This window comes from Hyperoodon ampullatus (assembly GCF_949752795.1).
Source record: "Hyperoodon ampullatus genome assembly, chromosome: 9".
Classification (NCBI taxonomy): Eukaryota; Metazoa; Chordata; class Mammalia; order Artiodactyla; family Ziphiidae; genus Hyperoodon; species Hyperoodon ampullatus.
This window is the reverse complement of record NC_136922.1, coordinates 64,986,678-65,010,301: the sequence shown is the minus strand read 5'-3', so window position 1 is coordinate 65,010,301 and position 23,624 is coordinate 64,986,678. Positions and strand designations below refer to the sequence as shown.

The 23,624-nt window shown below is 35.2% G+C and overlaps 1 protein-coding gene across 4 annotated transcripts in view; it reads right to left on the bottom strand.

The window, feature by feature from the left end:
* BBS9 (Bardet-Biedl syndrome 9) overlaps positions 1-23,624 on the bottom strand; it is a gene marked incomplete at both ends in the record, with an annotated part of 471,339 nt that overhangs the window by 287,030 nt on the left and 160,685 nt on the right. For 2 of the 4 annotated variants that reach the window (XM_079711010.1, XM_079711009.1), the window contains 5 exons: positions 1,022-1,126; positions 2,598-2,700; positions 9,770-9,823; positions 12,987-13,063; positions 17,617-17,798. In XM_079711010.1, the coding sequence (XP_079567136.1) occupies positions 1,022-1,126; positions 2,598-2,700; positions 9,770-9,823; positions 12,987-13,063; positions 17,617-17,798 (521 nt within the window). The remainder of the gene's footprint in view (positions 1-1,021; positions 1,127-2,597; positions 2,701-9,769; positions 9,824-12,986; positions 13,064-17,616; positions 17,799-23,624) is intronic. The other 2 variants (XM_079711012.1, XM_079711011.1) reach the window with 1 other exon arrangement.

Genomic DNA, 23,624 nt, shown 5'->3' with positions numbered 1-23,624 from the left:
TCACGGGCCCAGCCGCTCCGCGCGCGGCATGTGGGATCTTCCCGGACTGGGGCATGAACCCGCGTCCTCTGCATTGGCAGGCGGACTCTCAACCACTGCGCCACCAGGGAAGCCCAAGAACTACTATTATTAAAAACATTGCCAAGGTGCCTTGTTAGCACAGTAGGTAGCTGCATCAGTCTCATAAAAACATTGCTAAGTAAGCAAAGTAGGTATCAACAGAGAGAAAAAATATGAATAAGGCATCTCTAAGCTTTTTAAATTAAGAAAACTGTACAGAAATGCTTAAAAAACACAAATGCAACATTGTTGAAATACCCTATCAGTTACACTACATTTAAACGTTTTTTTTAAAAAAGCAATAACTAATTATTCTTATTCTGTCAATCAACTAATTGTCAAACTGTTACTATGAAAAATTCACTACACACACACACACACACACACACACATACACACAAAACTATAAAATTGAACCCAAGTTGAAATTTATAATAATTAGATCTCAACTGGACTAAAAATAACTTTTTTGATCTATTAAGCGTTTCTTGAAATAATACAGATTCTGTTCTTAATATTTTAACATGTAAGATAATAGTTTTATTTAATCACTAAAGCAGTGTCTGAAACTCTGAAGACTGACTTAATATTACAGCAACCCATAATAGTCTTTTTTACTAATTCAGACTAGGTTTTTCTCTTTAGTTCAAATACATGAAGTCTGACTAGATAACACTCTTCTAGTGGGAATAAAAATACATCATATTTGCTATTAATTGAAAAGATAGAATCAAACATTACATATGGAAATCAGCTAAATAGACTATCACTAATTATTCATAAACACATCAAAGTAATTTGAACATACATTTTTATTTAACACTAGAAAAGAATATTTTTTCATTTAATAATATTTTACAATCTCTTTTCCCATTTTAAACACTTAAACATTTAACTCATAACTCCAATAACTTAAAAGAAGTGATTAGGCTTATAAATTCATGAACAACTGTATGCTTACCTGTAGGTCTGGAATAAGAAACAACAGCATTTCCTTCCAATTCAGGTGGTAAATAACTTCCTTTCAGATAAACAGAAAAGCCTACTGTTCTAGTCATCTCTGGTGCTATAAGCAATGTAAAAATAATATATTACATAATTTTGGACAATTATTATTAACAAACAGTTAAAATTAGACATATACTGCATGCCAGCTACTGTCTTTAGCACTTTACATAACAATTACATAGATTAACTCATTTAATCCTCACAACAACCCTACATGGTGGTATTATTATTATCCCCATTTTTTGGTGCATGAGGAAAATGGCTACAAAGAGATTAAAAAGCTTGCCCAAGGTCATATAACTAATACAGAGTTGGGAATTGACTCCAGAACAAGGGTACCTAACATTCTACACCACTGCTTCTCTTTACTCAGATGAACAGGCAGCATGAACAAAGCAAAAGGTATGCAAAGGGCAAGAGAATTTGGGAGTGGGAAATAGTACCTTATCATGGCTAGAACACAGACTGCAGGAGAAAATGGAAGGGCGGATTGGATATGGATGTAACTAAAACTGTAGCAATTTGGCACATTGTGCATAGCCTTCCATATTCATGTATTTGACCTCCAACCTGCATTAGAGAGCTATAAGAGGTTTTTAACTTGAAAAATTAATTGTCCAGAATGTGTTTTAGAAAGACAAATTGGAAGTATTGTGAAAAATTAAAAAATAAAGTGAGATATCACCTACAAGTTTACCTCAACCATTCAATCACTCATTCACTGATTCAATGTATACTTACTGAGTTTCTACTATCTGTCGGGCACCTAAGGTAGGGGTTGGTTATAAAAAGGAGAAAAGAGAGATATGTTCTTGCTTTTTGTGAATAAGACATAGGGTTCCCAGCTGAACCATAGCAGTGAAGAAAGACAGAAAAAGACTTGAAAGATAATTCAGAAATCATTTTAACAGGACTAATGACAACTGGATGTAAGTGGTAAGAGAGACCCCATGCAAAGAAATCTTAGGCATTATTACAGTTACCTTACATAAATTCGTTTTCTAATTAAGCCCAATTAATTTTCTGATTAAATTCTAATTAAAACAGTTCTGTAACACAGATATAATTATCCCCTTTCTGCAGATTAAAACAAAACAAAACTGAGGCTCCAAGTAATTACTAAAGTAGCTTGCCCATGGTTACACATTGAGTGTCAGAGCCAGGATTCAAATTCAGGCCAGACTCCAAAGCCAATATTCTTTCTTCAAACATTACAGATTCAATAAATAGCTCACTAGAGAAACACCAATAAAAAAGCCTTCCAAAATATAGTATTTAAGTACAATTATTAAGAAAAGCGCCTGAAAATCTGTATTTACTTCAATTCAACAGCCATTCACTGAATGTCCATGCTTGATGTTTGGAGGGAAAATATAAGCAAAACAACACAATCATTGATTTCAGGAAGATACCAGTCTCACTATTCAGACAAGAAATATAGCCATGAAATAAACCCACCGATAAAAAAAATTTTTATTTAAAAAAAACCTCACACTATGATAGACTTTAAGCCAAAACAAAACACTTACCCATAAATTCAAAGGTGAACTGATCACAAGTCAATACTAAAGGTGGTTGTACATAGACCGATAATCTGATCTTTTGTAATGTCACTCGATTCTGCAGTGTGACCTGAGAAAATAGAAATTGTTATTAATAAAAAAATTACATTTTTTCCAAATTGATAGAATATCACAACTACTTAAAAAATCATTAGCAAATAATTGGGAAATACCATCTGAGAAAAAAAATGAGCTGTCACAAAACATAACCTGGAACATAGGTAGAGATTAAAAAGTTCTACCCAGTTAGAAACTGGGCAAGGGAGTTGAACAGACTTTTCTCCAAGAAGATGTACAAATAGCCAATAAGCACGTGAAAAAATGCTCAAAATCTTTGTATGAAATACAAAGTAAAACCACAATGAGATACTACTACACATCTACTTAAATGCTATAATCAAAAGGACAGACAAAAACAGGTGTTAGCAAGAATGTAGAGAAACTAGAACCTGCATAAATTGCGATGGAAATGTAAAATGGTATAGCTATTCAAGAAAAAAGTTTGACAGTTTCTTTAAAAATTAAACATAAAATTACCATCTGACCTCACAATTCCATGCCAAGAGAAATGAAACATATGTCCACCCCAAAACTTGTACACATGTTCATAGCAGTACTATTCATAATAGCTAAAACTAGAAACAACCCAAGTGTCCATCAACTGATGAATGGACAAACAAAATATGGTATATCTCTACAATGAAATATTATTCAGAATAATATTTAATAATATTAATAATAATAAAAAGAAATGAAGTACTGACACATGCTACAACATGGGTACATTATACTATGCTAAGCGAAAGAAGTCAGTCACAAAGACCACATATTATATGATTCAATTTATATGAGATATCTAGAGTGGGCAAATTTATAAATCTACAGAAACAGAAAATAGATCAGTAGTTGCTTTGGGATGGTAGTGGGATTGGGGGTGGGGGAATGGAGAGAACAGCAAGTGACAGCTAATGATTATGGGGTTTCCCTTGGAGGGACAAAAATGTTCAAAAATTAAATTGTAGTCATCGTTCTACAACTCTGCAAATATACTAAAAATCACTGAATTGTACACTTTAAAAGAGTAAATTGTATGGTATGTGAATTATATCTCAAAAAAGCTATTTAAAAATGTTCTATCAAAAGCAGACCAAAAAAATCTGCCCTCATGTCTGGTGAATAATTACATCATGAAATATTATATGTGTTCATTCTTCTTTACATGTATAAATGTGGCATCATGAATTATTTATTTTATCTAGTATCAGTATATTACTTTTTACACAAGTTACGCTCTAAAGATTTCCTTTCTAGGTAGGTGTTTACTATAAATAGTTTAAATACATATCAAAGCACTACATTTTCTTCCACGGCTTAATACAAAAATACCTGACATAACTAATTCTAGAAAATATCAAAGAATGGCAATAATGACTGCTGCATTTCTAAGATGGCTGCATTTCCAAACTGGTGCTCTTGGTTGATGATGCTTGGAATGATAATTCCCATTCCAGTCAGAGTTAATAGTTATGAATTCTGGGGTAATAGTTTGACTGAGAAATAGGGTGGGTATGGGTAGAGAAGGCCAGGACTTCTCTCACTCCCCCTGAGGAGGAACGTCAATAGAATCCATCAGGCCCAAGGATCTTTACTGGGCCACAGTGCTAGGGACATCAAAGAAAAAGCTTAAAGATCTGGCTTCCAGTGGGAACATTCTCTCTTTGGATTTTGTCTCCTAAAAGCCCCAGCCTCTTTGAACAGTCTCTTTGGATGAGTTTATCCACATGGTAAGCCAGATTTATCACAGTCATTGGCCAGGTAGAGTTGCTAGACCAACTAAATCACAATCTCTGGGAGTAGACCTGGGTATTGGTATTGCTTTAATAGTTCCCCAGGTGATAGCTATTTACAACCAGAGTTGAGAAGCACTCTTCTATTATACATGGCACCTTTGCTACGGAGCAATTTAGTCTAGTTACTAGACTCTAGTATATGAGACAGATACATTTCATTATTAATTGACATAATGCAAGGGCATACTTAATTTTTAAGAAAAGTCATTTTGAATTTTCTCTTAGGTAAAAGGCATGTATCAACTATTCCTTAATTATATATATACATATATACTATAGATAAACAATATACAAGAATATACATCTGGCCCACAAACATTATACACATATAATTAGATTCAGTAAATGTCTTGTATTAATTTTAAATGATGTGGATATTCTGTACAACTTAAAAATAAGCATAAAATTTTTGACTTGCAACGTAAAAAATTTAAAGGACAACTATTGATGCAAATAAATATGCTAAACACAGCAAATGAACAATTAACCCTCAATTTTTACTTTATAAGCCCTGGGAATACATGGGGGGAAATCTGTATACCACAAAGATTCTGTAATGATATCTGACCATTATAAAAATCATAATACCTTTTTTTTTTGACTCGTGAATTTGTTTTTATTTTTATTGGGCTATAGGGGATGGATTGGGAAATATCTCTGTAAGTTATGCCCTACTAGGGAAATGTCCATTCTAATTTTCCTGGGATAGCTTTCGGAGTTTTTTCTTTTTCTTGGAGCTGCTGCTCTTGCTGGCAGCAGCCTCTTCAGGTCCACTGCTGACAGGCTCCTCCTTGGAAGAGAATTTCCTCTTTTTCTTGGGGACCCTCTTGTTTCCTGACTCTTCAGGGTCACTATCTGGTTCCTCTTTGGGAAAAGATTTCTTCCTCTTGGTAAGACTTCCACTGCCAGCTGTCTCTTCAAGATCACTAACCAGCTCCTCCTTGGAAAAAGATTTCTTTTTTGGGGGTTTGGAGGAGACAGATGGGTCTTCCATTCCATTCTCCTGAGGAGCCTCCTGGGGCTTTTGCTTTTTCTTCTTTTTGGGTCTCTCACTTGTCTCCTCACATTCCTCCGGGGTACTACTGCTGTTTTCTGAAGACGCTCGGGCAATCGCAGCCAGCCTTTTCTTTTCCTTCTTCAAGCGTTTCTTCTCCTGTTTCTCCAGCTTCCTAGTAATCTCAGCAGCCACTTCCTCTGCCTGAACCATTGCCTCCTTCATGACATCCAGATTCTTTCGTGGAATCTCTCCAGTCTCATAGAAGGACAGCCGCTCCTCAACTTGTTCTAGAAGCTTCTCCCAAAATACACTGGTGGGTACCTCAGAGAAGCAATCAATTCATGAGGCAATACTGCATTTGTTTGCCAGGTATCGGGAGATGCGGCCTTTGTTCTTGGCAGCTGCTCGGCCAATGAAGGTAGAGTGGAAAATGAGTCCATATTTTGGGGTGTTACCCCTTGTCTTCAGGGCTCTGGAAATCTGGTCCCTGTGCTGGGCCCAGGGAATCACTCAGACACCAGGACTTAATACCTTTTTAATAAAACAATGATGGTAATTATGGGAATAAGAAAGTATGCATGTGCTGTAGACAACATTCCTTCTGATAGTTATTCCACTAAATAAACAGAACACAATTTCAATATTTTACTGTTAACAATAATATGCTGGTCTGTACATATATTTTTAAATAAAATTAATGATAATAACCATTAGCAGCTTTCTATATTCATGAAACCATGCTAATAAATTATTTATGTGTATTATCTCATTTAATCATTACAACATTGTGAAACAGGTACTATCACAATATACCATTTTACATAAGAGAAAAATGTGGCTCAGAGAAGCTAGATAATTTGACTAAGGCTACTCTGATTATAAGTGCAAGAAGCACAATTTAACTTCTGTCTGTCAGAATCCAGAGCCCACACTCTTAATCAATTGTGGTTAAGTCCCAAAATAACTCTGCAAATGAAGAAGTACCCTCATTTTACAGTTTAAAAATAGAGGTTCACAGAAACTCAATAACACATCTAAGACCACCCAGCCAATATGTGCAAGAGAGCTGAAAACTATGACCAGGAACATCTCGTGAGAGGTTAGTTTTAAAAATGAAAATGAAAAATCCTTACGGTAGTAATAAGCCATTTTTAAGACAGCAGACATTCTGACTCTGCCTGGCATAACAACATGTACTTAGACAACAATCGTACAATTTTACATTGTTACAAGTGCTTGCATTTAGTTTAGATGCAAGATCAATGGTGATAACTCTCATACACAGATCTATTGAATCCCAACAATGGACTAGGCATTTTCAAAAGTGAATCAAGAAGATGTGTGACAAAAATAACTACAGTAACAAAGAAGAGTTGTGTTTGAGCCAAAAAAAAGAGTTAAAGACTTGGCTAGACCATAAACCTCATATTTTAAGAGAAAAATAATTATAGATTAAGGGGGAAAAATGAAAATTAATATCAGAATTTTCCATGCTATTTTCCATTTCTAACAAAATAAAATATGATCCTCAGGAAACATAATACTAAATTTTTATCCTAGATATATAAACATGACTCCAAAGGCCAGGTATTAACAACCACTCTGCCTTAGTTGCCTGCAATAGATGGTCACGCATCACGCACACACACTCAAGGTAGCCACATCTTCATTCACTTGGAACGGATGGAAAAATTTTCTCAATTAACAGGATTTATTATGATGGAAACTTCCATGGTTATATATCTTGGCTGCTGTTGTTATAAAAGGCTATAAGGAGAGATTTATAACAGAAATTTGTATAGGAACTGTCAGGCAGAATCAGGAAGTCATGGTGTCTGCTGCTTAAGTCCAGCTGATTTTGTGCAACTTTTGTGTGTCGCATTCTTTCCCATTCTTTTATAATGGCAATAAGGAAGAGAGCTGTGACTTAGCCATTCTCAAACATAGTTAAATGTTATTCTCCTAATGAAGGGAATTTTCCAATAGTGTCATGCCACCATTTTAAGGTGGCTATTACACATGAAAGCTTAAGAACGGCATGGGAGGGAAATGTGTATTTATTTATAGCAATAACTAGTAGTGAGGGAAAAAATTAGTGTGAGCAAAGTTATCTGGTTTAGGTACAAGATTTCTTTTTGCAATTTTCAGTGTGCTCCTGAATTATTATGTTATGTGTCAGAACAATATCAGTAGATAGATATAAAAGAGATTTCCCTACACAAAAATCTATAGATCATTCCTGGAACGCTACAGGGTTGTTGGGTTTTTTTCTTAAATGTTTGATTTCTTGCCACTAATGCTTTTCCAGACTCAGATATTAATGGGATAGAGCCTTTGATTGGACAGGGGGAAGGGAGACTGGGAAAAGACCACCCTTGCTACCAGTGGCAAGAATCCAAAAAAATTAGCTTAGGAAACTGTTATAAGATTGGGCTCCCTTCAACTTCCACCAAAGATCCCCACACTTGGGCCACCCGCTGGGTCTAGTATAAGCGAACACAATTGGTAAAGCCTGGTGCCCTGTCAAGCTCCTCCAAGGACAGCAACCCATAATCTAAGAAAATATAAGGCCCTGTCCAAGTTTTGACTTAGCAAATCGCCAAGATCCACAACTTTCCCTGGCTCCAAAGTCTGGGCAGTGATAAATATTTTCAGCTTAATAATGTGCTGACTTATTACCACACTTTAATCTAAATGCCTTAAGAGGGTTCTACATTTGAGTCCTAGTTCTAAAATTCTACAATGGCAGGACTAAAAATCTTAACCAAAACCACATCCTTCATATTCTATTTTTTGGGGACTATCAATTTGTCACTACTCTATTTTGTGGCTTCTTCATTTAATATTTTCTTGCTATAAATACATCCACTTAAAGCTAATACTATGGCAGATAGATGGCTGGAAATTCTTTTCAAACACACACATAATCATACATAGAAGAAAGATATTATTAACATTCATATGATTCCCCAATATATATATGATACTGCAATCAACTGCTTGGTCTACTATGAATGTGATGACACACTTCCCTTAGTATATTTAAATACTAATTTTGTTTCTAGAAAAAAGACCCTTAATCACACTACACATTTAATTAATGGTAGGAATAAGTCATAACAATTTTTTATTATATACATATTGTTATAAATGCAATTACTAGTTTTATATTTGTAGTAAACAATAAAGGCTATCTATTTACTACTCAAGGCTGAGGAAAACTTACAAGTGTCAAGTGTTTGGGTTTTTCTTTTTCTTAACTTTTTAACCAAGAACTCTTTTGTTTAATTGAATAAATATAATATGTAACATTGTGTACATTTAACGTGTACAGCATGTTACTTTGATACATTTATATATTGCAATATGATTGCCAAGGCAGTGATATTTATCACATTACATAATTATAGTACAATATTATCTATATTCATTATACTGTGCGTTAGATCTCTGTGGCTTACTTACTACTCATTACAAGTTTGTGCCCTTAAACATCATCACTCTTAACCGCCCCCAATCCCCTGGTAAGCACAATTTTACCCTCTGTTTTTTACAGGCTTAACTTTTTTACATTCTCACATATAAGTGATATCATACAGGACTTGTCTTTCTCTGTCTGACTTATCCTACTTAGCATAATGTGCTCAAGATCCATCCATGTTGTTGCAAATGGAAGGATATCCTCCCTTCTCATAGTTGAATAATATTCCATTGTGAATATGTACCATATCTTTTTTTATCCATTTCATCCATTGATAGGCATTTGAGTTGTTTCCATATCTTGGCTATTTTGTGAATAATACTGTAATAAACATGAGAGTGTATATCTCTCGTGGGAAATACTATTTTCATTTCCTTTGGTTTATAGCCAGAAGTGGAGTTGCTGGGTCATACAGTAGATTTTTTTTTTATTTTTTTGAGGAACCTCCAATTGATCTCCAAAGTGGTTGGATCAACTTACATTCCCACCGACAATATTTAAGGGTTCCCTTTTCACCACATCCTCACCAGCACCTGTTGTCTCTTGTCTTCTTGATGATAGCCATTCTAAGGTGTGAGGTGATATCTCATGTGGTTTTGATGCGCATGTCCCTGACGATCAGTGATGTTGAGCATCTTTTCATGTGTCTGTTGGCCATTTTGATGTTCTCTCTGGTAAATGTCTATTAGTTCTTCAGCCCACCAAGTGTTTGTTTTACATTTCCATAAGCTACTTATAGGGTGACAAGTGACAGATGTGATGAAATGTGTGATATTGTTTGCACATTACAGTCTAGAACTATGTACAATACCTTCACTGTGACTGAAGGCACAAGGTCAGCTCCCACTTCAACATCAGTAGATTGCTGTAAACACAGAATTGAGAAGAGAAGGGAAGAATAGTTTCAATACTGCACATCAATGAGTAAACACAGTAGGTGTGATACATACTTCTCACCACCAAAAAAAAACTATAAAGGATTTATCACTCTGATGGCCGACTAAAAGAGTCAGTGTGGCTTTTTGGATGGCTTCATTGGGAAAGTCACAAGTTAATATTAAAAAACCCACGACTCCAAAAAGGGAAGAAAAGTTCACGTATTTTACTATCAAACTACTCTATTGCCAAATTTCCTTAAAAACTGAAACTAATTCTATTTACTCATTCTTTATATTATAGAAAAGAAGACTTCTGTATATTTTCTATATAAACAGTACACCATTCTTTTAGGTCCTTGTATTTTTAGCTTGCCAAAGGTATGTTTTATTCTGATTAATAATATGTATTGATATCTAAGACATGTAACTAATGATATAAAGATTGAGTGGCCTTACACCTAGAAAATAAAACAAAAGTAGGAGTGTATTTTTTTTTACTAGCGCATATCATAAACTATTTTACTCCTTGAGCATCAGCCTTGATTACCTGGTCCTATGTCTTAAAGAATTCAGAATATAATATAATAGAGCAAACATTTCCTTAGAATTTATAACTTGTTTTTTAGAGTGGTAGGTTGAGAGGAAAATATGGTCACTCTATAATAGAATAAAATCAAAGCGTAACATACTTTCTAATAATACCCACATGAATTCCTGAGGGAACAATTAAGATCATGAAGTCTCTGTCCAACAATGAATAAATCCATTGTACTTTGTTAACCTATTTGGAATTATTTTACTAAGAAAAATTAAATCACTTCTAAGCAGTGGGGATCACTATGATGTAATGGCCATCAGCATAATTAAGAGTAGGGAGATTCATATTCTATTTCATAGGAATCTATGATTCTAGATTCATAGGAAACTATATATGAACTTTGATCCAACTTCTCAGTCAAGAAGAGAGGATAGCGATGTTTATCTCTTCTATAAAAGCCCCCATTCTAACACTAATTATATTATTTTTTGGATGTGTGCTTTCATAACAATGACTGAAAATAAAATATTAAGTCAGGCTTTTTGCTCTAGTATTACCTAAAATCCAGGAAATATTTTACATTTAACTGTAGGCAGTTCTGGAAGAGAAACCAACATCTCCTGTTTCCTGCTCTTTTCAATCCATATCTAAACACCTAGATATTTCAGAGACAAAAGTCCTTTGGAAACATGAAATTACAGCCAGAGAGAAGTAGCTCTACAAAGACAGCATAGCATCACAGCCACCTAAATCGTTGGACTGATGTTTTCTAATGGGATGAATATGATACTCTCAAGAATCTCTTAAGAAGGAAAAAAAATAGTAAGAAGGGGAAATGAAGCTGAAAAGAGACATCCAGGTAAGAGGAAAAAGCACTCCAGGTTACTGATAGGGAAATATATATTACAATACAGTGCTATTACATAAGGCCTTTCCTCAGAAAGATCAAAAGTTGCTAAAGAACAGAAAGGGAATTTCAATCCAAATAGCCTATGTTTAAGAGAACCTAGAAAAAAATTATATAAGTTGCCCAAAGGAAAAAAAGAATCATTTCCAAGGCAAGAAAATGTGTGTACATTTGTCAGCTAACTAAGCAAAAATGTTCCACTCAGACTACACCCTTCAGGTAGAGTGAGAAATGGTGTGTGCTGAATATCCAATGTTTAAACAGTACCTCTACTATGTGACTCAGCTGGGTGAATGTTTCTTTCATATATAGTCCTACTTTTTTTACGTATACCCAACTTACTATACTATGGCAATGTTAATGTGATTTTTATCACAACTTGGGTTGGCTGTTTATACTAAGATTAATCTTTGAAAAGCTTATGGAACTACTTACTATATTATGCTGTGATACCTAAATATCAAAGTCATTTCCTAAGCAAAATTATATGACATAAATTCCATACAGAGTAAAAAACAGTGAATTCGGGGCTTCCCTGGTGGCGCAGTGGTTGAGAGTCCGCCTGCCGGTGCAGGGGACGCGGGTTCATGCCCGGTCTGGGAAGATCGCACATGCCGCGGAGCGGCTAGGCCCGTGAGCCATGGCGGCTGAGCCTGCACGTCCGGAGCCTGTGCTCCGCGATGGGAGAGGCCACAACAGTGAGAGGCCCGTGTACCACAAAAAGAAAAAATAAAACAAAACAGTGAATTCAATCACTTTCCTAAATTGATCAACTTTGGTACAGATATAGATATAAACTTAATATATTTTGCCCAAACTGCAGGCAGTGAGAGAAAACCAACCATAATCTAACAAGTGCTTACAGAAGACTAAACAAAGAGATGGGGTAATGTAACCAAGGACAGTCCCCTTTCTTGTTTCTCAGCTTTATTAATTCATTTATAGAGCGAATATATACTGAACACCCATTATGTGACTGGCACTAAGGATACGGCACTGAAGGAGACAAGTAGAATGCAGGTGGTGGTGGAGGTGGTGGTGGTGGTGGTGGTGATCGTGATGATCGTTTTAAAAGAATTAAAATGTAATTTTATTATTATAATGATTTGTTAGTTAATTATCATAATTCAACAAACTAGATTCTATTACTATTCCCATTTTACAGATGAGAACATTGAGACTAAGAAAATTGAATACCCTGCCCTGGGTCACACAGATAGAAATGAGAGAAAAAATAATTCCTGGCCCAGCTCTATTCTTAAACTACTTCCCCACCGCAACCACCATAATGTATTAAAGACTATAAATTACCAAACCCTGAGCTATGCCTTTCATAAACATTATCTCATTGAACCTTCAACAAAAATCTAGTGGGGTCAGTATTATTCATCTGGATTAGGATTATCTCAATACTCAGTACTGAAAAAGTTTTTTTAAAAAAAGTAGGTAGATTCAGAGTAATGGTGAGAACCTATTTGACCATTTCCCTTCCCTTCCCCTTTTTTAAGACAGAAATCCTGCCTAAGGAACTTCTTATTACACAAAGAACTTAGAAATTTTTTTTTCTAGAAGTAACAAAGCCTAAAACTTATCTTCCCTAAAGTTTCTATTTGGAGGCCCAGAATTTAAACCAATACATTTTTATCCCAATTTATCAGAGTCCGCCACTATCACAAACCCTTTGAAAGTCTGCAAATACACCTACAGATACTGAATCAAAGTTAGGAGAAACCATGGCAGAGACTTTCAGGTCATCTTCTCTCTCGGTCATAGGCCAAACACCTGTAATTTTAAGAGAAAAAAAAGTATTTACTCATAAAGTAAAACTTGCTGTATATAGTTGTTTTAAGGTTTATCTATACCATACATCAAAAATATACTCACGAGTTGAAAAAAAAACTGAGGCATTACAGAATGAGAAGCTTTAAGCTAATTCTTTCCCCTCCACATTACTAGAAAGAAAAACTGTCTCTTTTTCCAAAGATATTAGTTCAGATTGACCCAATGACTGACCAGTGTCAGGAATTTCAATTCCCTATCCTTAGCTACTGGTAGAAGCCGAAAAGAGTACAACTCTTTTGAAGGTAAACTGGCTATAATTATCAAAATGTAAAATTCACCAAAAAAATGTAAAATTCACATACCCTGTGACTTAACAATTCTACTCCCAAACATTTACCCAATACTCACAGACATGCCCAAGGAGTTTCTCTGTTGCTAGTAATTATTAAAAACAAAACAGCCTAAATCTAAATTATATTTCTATTAATAGAGAAATAGTTAACTAAATTATGGTATATCAATACTGTGCAATGGTCCAAAACCCAAAACTCTAAATAAGAGTGCTGTCTATCTTTATACACTGACATGAAAAGAACTCCAAGATATGCTATTGATTTAAAAAAAGCAAGATGTAGTACAATGTCTCTAATACACACGTATTTGTGTAAAAACAATTATATAAACAGGAAAATTTTCTCAAAGAACACACAAAATCTCTTAATAAAGGTTACCTTTAAATAATCTAGTGGAACTAAGACCTGGGGTTTATGATTTCAGTACTGTTTGAATTATTTTGACCATATTCATTTTCTCTTTACAATTGAAAATTTCACAATTTAAAAAATGTTTATAGTGCATAATGAGATATTATGAACAAGTTATAGAGATCCTAAATAAACAAGAAACATAATCAATACATATGCACATACATATGTGTGTATATATACATATATATATGACAGATTATTGGCTGTCCCCCAACATCCATTCTTCCCTCCTCCTTCTTTGTGGCAGAACACTAATTCTGTTGAGGCATTCACCTCATCTCAAAGTTATTGAATTGGTCAAATCCCATCATGATGATTTCATTCCCCTGAACTTTTGTTGTTTTAGTCGTGAGCATGGAGCCTAATCCTGGCAGATGTGAGGTGAGGAAAGGTGGGAGTCGGCATGCTGGTACATGCTTCTGGGAAAGCTAGTCCTCCCTAATAAATGGGGACACTTGGGAGAAATATCTCTCTTCTTCCCTGGAAATCATACTTGCACATAATGTCTGGAACTGCTAAAATCACCCTGTGACCCTGAGAGGAAACATACCCCCACACTGAGTATGGCTGATTGAAAATATAGAAAACACCTGGATGATGTCACATGAACCAGCTGTCTCACAAAGAGAAGAACCACCTACAATTGCCACCAGGCATTCCCACCAATATTACACTGTTTGGAATAAGAATTTCCACAACTTAGTGAGAGTACAAAAGGCTGCTTGTTGCCCACCCAGTAAAGATTCTTCAGTTCTTCTTTACTAAAAAAGAGTCCAATTTTATCCTAAGTAACAAAGTGCTCAACCAAAATGCTAAATTTCCCAGGCTCTTTTGCAGCTTGGAGTGGCCAGTGAGATGTAAGTGGAAGCTGTTCAGGGTGTGGCTTCCAGGAAAGATCGTTAAGTGGGCTGACTCAGTTGCAGATGTGAGGGCAGGAGTTCCAGAAGCCATCCTAGACCAACAGAAGACCCTGGGTGAGAAGGAATCAGAGTCCCTGATGACTTCGGAACTGCCAAATCAACCCTGGACTGCCCATTACTGGACTTCTTTTCCATGAGAAAGAAATAAACCTGTGCCTTATTTAAGCCACCCTATTTAGGCATCCTGTTATATGCAGCCGGACATAAACCTGAATAGCACATCTTCCAACAAGGTTACCAAGTACAAATGTTTCTACTACTCAATGACAGAAGCAACTTAGTTATCCTAGACATATTTCAAATGGGTGAAGACTTTCATTTATACGCCCATGTCTTACTGCTCTCTTTCCCTTCCTGAAGACACAACTATGCTGTGTGGGAGTCTATCTCAGTATTGTACCCTTTCCTTCATATCCATCCCAAGTAAAGAACATATCAACTGTCTAAATCAATCATAAGGAAACTCTGTTTTTGAAAGTGCCTACTGATAGATGTTGTTGACTACTAGTAACAGAAATGCAAGGCAGGATTCTCACTAATGAGTTGAGTATGAAAAGCTTCAAAATCCATAAGCCATACAGAAATTATTACTATAATTTCATGCTTACAACATACATCCCTCATATAACTTACACACATAAAATCAGCTTCAAAAATACTTTTATTACAGTAGATAATATATACCATGTGTACAACAAAATATACTCTTTAAATTGGCTTTACATTTTGCTGCAATTCTTGCTTTGAAGAAATAAAAAAAGCTTTTAAGTGCTGAACATAACCCACAAGACTGTGAACTTCTTTTTTGCAAGTTAAAGTCACTGTACTAAAATAGGTGGCATTTAAATGAATAATGAGGTCAGCAAAAAGTTCAGAGTTTTAACTTCTCATAATCTTTTGTAATGAAATGACTTGGTGCTTTTATATAATTACAGGTATTTTAATGAACAAATATACCACAATTTTATAAGTGTAGAGAATACTAAATTTTTTCCATATCTAGAAATGAAATATGTTAAAAGTTTCTCTTTTTTAAGAGTCTCGGTTTCTTTTGTAGGAATAAAACCAAATGATGGTGGCAAAGAAGGGGCAGAGAACTTCAAATATTAACTTTGAGGTTATATAAATAATAAACTTTGCACTCAAGTCTGTGGGTTCATCCCTAGCTTAATTAGCACTTATTTCAAGATACACAGAAGAATCAGGGTAATGACAAGTAAAACAGCCTAACCCTTCTCACCCAAGGGCATCACTATGGCCACCAAAAAAATAACTTTTAGCTGTAACGGATTTACCTGAGAAATGTTTTACATAATCAAGTGTTAATCAAAATATCATTAGCACATTGTTTATGGAAAGGCCAAAATCTCAAGACACAAAATTTGTAGTGAAAAGTCACATTAAATTTATTTAACCAACTCTGGAAATTTCATGTTTCATATGTATGCCACTCTTCTCCAATTACTTTTTTTTTTTTTTTTTTTTGCTGTACGCGGGCCTCTCACTGTTGTGGCGTCTCCCATTGCAGAGCACGGGCTCCAGACGCGCAGGCTCAGCGGCCATGGCTCAGCGGCCATGGCTCACGGACCCAGCCACTCCGCGGCATGCGGGATCTTCCCGGACCGGGGCATGAACCCGTGTCCCCTGCATCGGCAGGCGGACTCCCAACCACTGCGCCACCAGGGAAGCCCTCCAATTACATTTTTAAGTGACAAAATGAGATTTATATTCCATTAATCCCAAAACACTAGTATCAAAAATGGAAAAAAATGTGCAATATAACACATCCAGTTTTAACTATTCTCTATGTGACATGAGGGTCCTGACAACACATGGGTTTTTAAATAACTGGAGGTACTTAAAAGACCTAAGTTTCACTTGTTTACTTTCAAAACTTTCTAAGAGAATGTGTAAAACCAAAGCATAATAATTTTATTTTAATATTAATATTTTTAATATATTATCTAAATTCCTCTGAATGTCTCTTGGTAATATGGACTCAAAAATACATAAATCTAGGAAAGTGATTGGATCAAGATTAAGATTGGCTCTGTTGTTTTGGTTGGCTTTTGATGCTCCGCTTCTTTTATTATTCCTGCTTGTTTTAACATTTCTTTTAAGTGAAAATAGTCCATATTTTTTCTCATTAAAAAAATACTTTTACCTGACCCTGAGAAGGGAACTTAAAGTAATGCTTTTCACATGTCCAACTCAAACTGCAGGATTGCTGTTTTGTTTCTCCTTTTAATTTACAGTAAAATTATACCCTTGTGAATCCCAAAGTAAGATAATATTGAGTTATACAAAACTCAAGAACTGAAAATATCATCAGGCTCTGAGTCATTAGAAATCAGCATACCACAGGCTACACTCCATTTGGATGGCTAATTAACTACAAACATAAATTATATCACTAGGCTGCAAATGACTACATTTTTAGTAACAAAGTAGTAATTCACATACTGCTTTGGTTTCTTTTCAAAGAAGCAACTAAAATTTTTTCATGGATATTAGAAGTTAATAAATGATCACTCTAAACCTTAATGTAATTCTAAAGGTCTAAACCACTATCCAAAGAAATACATGTTCCTTTCTTAGAGTTTAAAGAAAAAAACTCAGCACTGTCCCTGAAACACACTAACAAAAGTATTACCTTAAATAGGACATATTTTTCAGAAGCTATAAAATACAAATTAAGCACAAAGACTAGTGTGTTAAAGAGCAATGCTGTTTTTACAAAAATGACTTTAATTAAGCCTGGGGGAGAAAATCAACTAATATGTACAAAACATTATCCATATACAAAATAACATAAATTTTACAATGAATACTAAAATCAAATAATAAAAAGCTGCAAATGAGATACCTTGTGATTTGTTAACATCTTTGATGATTTTCTGAAGTTCTTTCAATTCTATATCAAGTTCATCATAGTTTAGTTCTCTAGATTCAACTTTTGGAGCTTGGAACAAAGAAGGGTCTGTCCCCAGGTATGAACATTGCAAGTGACCATCATCACTCAGAGTGACTATCACTCCCTTTAAATCACTACAAAAAGGAGGAGAAAATGAGACATAATTAAAATTTTTGGTGGATTTAGATTTAATCTAGACCAACTAGATTTTCATTCGATTCAGCTTCAACATACCATTAAGAAAATGACTATATAATGTATCTATTTCTAAAGTTTTACATCAAGGACTCAATTTAAATGTTTCAAACATGATTTATATTTACAGAAATATAACAATTATTATTCAAGCCTCCACTTTTGGGGACATAACTATGTGGCAACTCCTGCTCTAAGAGCTTTTCAAGGTCTTACTTGTATCATTCAATCCTCACTGCACCTCCCACTTGGCAGATTCATAATAAGCAGTGAACAACATGTAGGAGCTACAATGGATCAAGAGCTAGGCTACTGGCTGGCTGAAGACTAGGGCTGAGGCACAGGAGGGAAGATGGGACAATCCAGGGGAATGGGAAGGTTAGTGGAGGAAGCCCTACGAGAAATGTGCTCACTGCTCTTTTCTTTTTCCTTCTCTCTACACTTGGGACGTGCTTCCCCTCCCTCCCCAGGTCCACTCACCATGGCTTCCTTCACACACACTCCTATTCAAGTAGCTCTCTGGTCTGTTCTCTCTTTCCCTTCACTCTTAGATAGAAGTATCCCATTTTCTCATTTAGTAGCTCTTTCTCCATCACTCTTCTCATCCTGATTATCTCTTTTCCTCCCCATCCTTTCACTCTTCCTTCTCTCTTAGGCTCCCTCATCTCTGTTATTCTCTAGAAATAGCCATAATATATAAATTATAGATAACTTTAGCATAAATGCTTAAAAATAAAAGTTGTACGTTTCCCTGAACTTGCTATAAAAAGTAGTTGAGATGAACACTATTGGCTTCCTCCCTACCTTGCCCAAAGGGAAAAAAATTCAATATTGCCATAAGTCATTTTGAACTGATATAAAATGAATTTGTTTTAGATTTGTTTGTTGTGTTTTCTATTGGTCTGTGATTTAAAAAAAACAAAAAACAAGTTTTCCAACACTTTTCTAAAGGTTAAATATTAGTCAAAAACAACAGAAAACTTGAGAGAGAAAAGAACTTGAAAAGAAGTGTTGCTATTTATCTGAAGAAAAGGAGTTAAGGTATATAAGGGTCTAGGGCTCATTCAGAACAAATAAGAATTTTTAAAACTCCCCAACTTTGGGTCACGGCAAGTGGTCAGCTCATTAATCTAAAAGCTCAACTTGATTGACAGTAAATACTACCATTGCTCAATCCTTCCCATAAGGTGGCCACCAGCAACCACTTCACCACCTGCCTTCAACACAATATTCCTGTACATACTTTCTCCAGGATATATACATAATTCTGTAATGTGACTTCAGAAAAATAAAAAATAGATTGGTATCACTGATTTGATAGCTAAAAAACTAGCTAAAAACTAAAAAGGGGACTTGGGTTCTAGCTCTGACTCTGCTCTATGTAGCTGAGTCAACTTGGAGAAGTCTTCCTAAATGCTTTATGTCTAAAATGAGAGGGTGAAACAAGATGATCCTCAAAGGTCTTTAAGTTTAACAAACTGGTTCCAGCAAAATAGCTCAGAAAATAAATACTCCCAAATAAAATTATTTTCCTAAAATAAAATGTTTTCGCCCCTGTAGTATCTCTGGGCCTGACCCTTTCCTTGCAGGCAACTGAAGCCACTTAGTGGCCATGGAAATCCCAACTTCCAGCTCTGACAAGCCCATTTCAAGAGGGCAAACCTCTGTCCCTATTGAGTTAGTTGTGACTGTAGTCTGTTCCCCATTCCACCCAGGCCTACTAAAGTCTGAGAACCCAGTAAGTCCTAAGCAAACGCTAGGAAACTAAAAGGCAGAGCTTCTCAGACAATGTGGTGATCATCAGTTCTTTGAATCCAAAAGGGTATTTCCATTTTATCTTCCCCCTTTGAGTGATCCATTATAAAGGAAACCTAGCATGAGGCATTACAAATATACCTCACTATCCAAATTTATTTGGTCTTTGAATTGGATAGCTTATTACAGAATCAGTTTCATCCCACTGTTTTAGATGGCAAATAGCAACAATTTAGATACAGGGATTTATCTAAAAATTTATCTGAACCTATTAAGTTGTTGAGTTCAGATAGAGAGAGTTGAATAGTAGTGTATACACATATTTCTTCAGCATCTCAAAAAGAAAAAATTCTTTACTGGTGTTTTGAGGTGTCCAAACAGAAAAGGGAGAAGCCAGGGTCTTTACCCACTCAAAGAGCTTAACAAGCGTCACCAGAATGTCTTAACACTAAATTACAAAACTTAAGCAATTTACTTTTTTCTTATCAATGTTATTAGAGCCATTACATACAATTTCGATCAAATAACAGAAATTTAGAATAGCTGAATTCATTTAACATTGCATGTTTTATTCCACAGGAACACTAACACAAGCTCTAAAAATTTTAGAATAAATCAGTGAAATTTCTGTTTAAAACATCTATGATGGAAAAAGTACTTTGACACAGGTCTATACCACTACTTAATACATAAGTAATGTCATCACTCGGTATCTTAAATGCAAAGGAAAAATTTTAAATATACATATATATATATATATATATATATATATATATATATATATATATATATATATATATATATATCGTTCCTAAAGTTAAGCCCAACTTAAGTATAAAGTCCAATTTAAGTATAAAAGAAGAACACAATCAAGATTTTTTTAATCTTTCTACTTAACATTTTTTTGTGTGTGTGTGCTGTACGCGGGCCTCTCACTGTTGTGGCCTCTCCCGTTGCGAAGCACAGGCTCCGGATGCGCAGGCCCAGCGGCCATGGCCCACGGGCCCAGCCGCTCCGCGGCATGTGGGATCCTCCCAGACCGGGGCACGAACCCGTGTCCCCTGCATCGGCAGGCGGACTCTCAACCACTGCGCCACCAGGGAAGCCCCTAAAGAACATTTTTAAAACAATATTGTCCATGTGAGTTAATGTGTAAAATTTTCTGAGTGATAGAATTTTATGTTAGAAGAAGCCATCAAGTAAATCAAGTATTGTGTGCCTTATTACTTACATCCTTAGAGTAAACACTTTTAAAATGAAGGTCTCTAGATTACTCTGGTCCTTGAAATACATCAGCTAAACCAAGGAACCAGAATAATGTATTTTATGAGGACTCAAGGTCAAAGATATTATATTGCTAGGACACATAATAATTTTGTGATTTTAGCAATGGGGCATAAAATTAAACAATAGAGTTAGCTCAAGAATCTGAGGGTAATTGTTTCTTCACTCAGTAAACAGATCCTGGCCTTAACAACACATTCAAACAAAATTCCAGATGGATTTTAAAAGTTAAATTAAAACATATGAAACTACAAAAATATTTATCTGCCCTTGGGATGGAAAGAACTTTTGCTGCAAGAAAGCAATAGAGGACAAAGCAAAGAATCTCTAAATTAAACCATAAAAAAATTTTAAACTTGTTCTATGCTTTAAAAATACATCACAGTAAAAAGAACAAACTGGGAAAACCTTGGCAACCAACATAAATATATGATTTAAGTTGAATCATATGAAGTTGTGGATATCCAACTGTTTTTGACCTATAAAAACAATTTTGTATGTTTCATCTACTATGTAAAGAACTCTTACAAGTCAATGAAAATGAGTATATCCCAAAAGAAAAAGGTCAAAGAAAACGTACAATTCACTTGAATCAGCAATTTAAAGGTTAAATAATCTATGGAATTAAAACTTTTATGTAGTTCTCTTTTTCTGACAAGGCCAATCTATAAAATGAGTAACTTGAAAGTATTTGAAATACAGTTCAAAAGATAAAAAATGAACAGTTTCTTTTGCTAATACAATAAAACAAATGAATAATAGCTTTAAAAACAAATGAAAAGAACATGCACTGAATCTAACGGTTCTTGTCCAGCTGCACTTTATGCAAAATAGAAATATTTTAAATTATCAAATCATCAAAGTCTGGTTTTTATTATCATATACAGATATCAAAGAAATCTTAAAAACTTAAATTTTGGATTCTTTCATGCCTTTACCAAAATAATACTGAAACAGAAAACAAAAAGTAGGAAGGTGCATGATTTGCATCTAGTCTCTTTTTTATTTACTATCTGCCTCTCATTTCTCTACTATATTTCATTTGCTCATCATTCATTCACTCATTCATTCATTCATCAAATATTTTCAAACACCTGTTATATGCAGGATGCCATTTAAAGTGCTATAGAGCACGCACAAATAAAATCAGAAATGAGCTTGAAAAGATTGCAACCCTGTAAAAGAATAAGACATGCACCTCGATAAGTATGCATGGGGTGGAAAACATAAGAGCTATAAGACAAGTATAAAGTACTTTAGTGTTCAGAAGTAGGAATGTCATTTCTAGCCAAGGTGATCAGGGAAATTTTGATGGAGGAAATAAAAGCTTAAGCTGGACACTGAAATTCAGTCTATTCTTCAGATTATTTCTGAAATACGAATTAACTCACATGTGATTTGTAAGCAAGGAAATGATGTCAACAGAACTTTGAAGTTGGTTCATATTCTTTTATCCATCACCTGAATGTTTTTGTTGTTGTTGTTGTTGTTGTTGTTTTTGCGGTATGTGGGCCTCTCACTGTTGTGGCCTCTCCCGTTGCAGAGCACAGGTCCCGGACGCGCAGGTTCAGCAGCCATGGCTCACGGGCCCAGTCACTCCGCGGCATGTGGGATCTTCCCAGACCGGGGCATGAACCCGTGTCTCCTGCATCGGCAGGCGGACTCTCAACCACTGCGCCACCAGGGAAGCCCCCACCTGAATGTTTTGAACCTCCAAGTAGTAGCAGAAAAATATAGTACATGGCTATATACAAAGCACCATTATTCCACTTTTCTTTTTGGCTCAGTTTGCAAATATGTCCTGGATTGAAAGTGCTTCTTACATGGTTCTCATGTTCAGTTTGTCTTTTGCTCTTTTTTCCTCAATGCTTCCTTCACGCTACCATCATCTTTCTATTTAAAAGTAAAGTCCTATTTTAATATGACTGTTATTTGGGTTTGGTTTGTTTGGTTGGTTGATTGGTTTCTTGGTTGGTTGGTTTGCTTTGCTTTGCTTTTTTGGTGCTCCAATCACAGTTGTATAAATTTTAAGTGATCTGCCCCACGATAATTTATTTTGCTTGTTTGTTTGTTTTTTACTTGACATATAGTTGATTTACAATGCTGTGCCAATCTCTGCTGTATAGCAAAGTGGCTCGGTTTTACACACATAGACATTCTTTTTTTAATATTCTTTTCCATATGGTTTATCCCAGAAGATTGGATATAGTTCCCTGTGCTATACCATAGGACATTGTTGTTTATACATTCTAAATGTGGCAATTTATTTTTAAAGCCTTCTTACTGTTAACTTGTAATTTATTACATTATAACATAAATATCTGTAGTATTTGAGCCTTTGGGATTTGGAGAACAGGTGTGAAGAACATTCAGCATGGAGAACACGAGAGAAGAAGAGGGAGAAAAGTTTAGACTATGTATGAGAAAGAACAAGCAACCTGGATACAACATTCATTGAATTAAAAAAAAAAAAGAGGAAAGAGACTCTTGGGAATAAAGCCATCTAAAGATCTTAAGCTTTAATCTATGTAATTGTGGAACCAGTAAAGGCTTTTGAGCTAGTGAGTGACATGAGCAAAATATGCTTTAAAAAGATGTACCCTAAAAGACTCAATATAGTTTAAAATGTTGATTCTCACCAAAATGATCCATAATGTAACACAATCCAAATGAAAATCCCAGAAAGCTTTTTTTTGTAGAAACTAACAAGCTGATTTCCACATTTC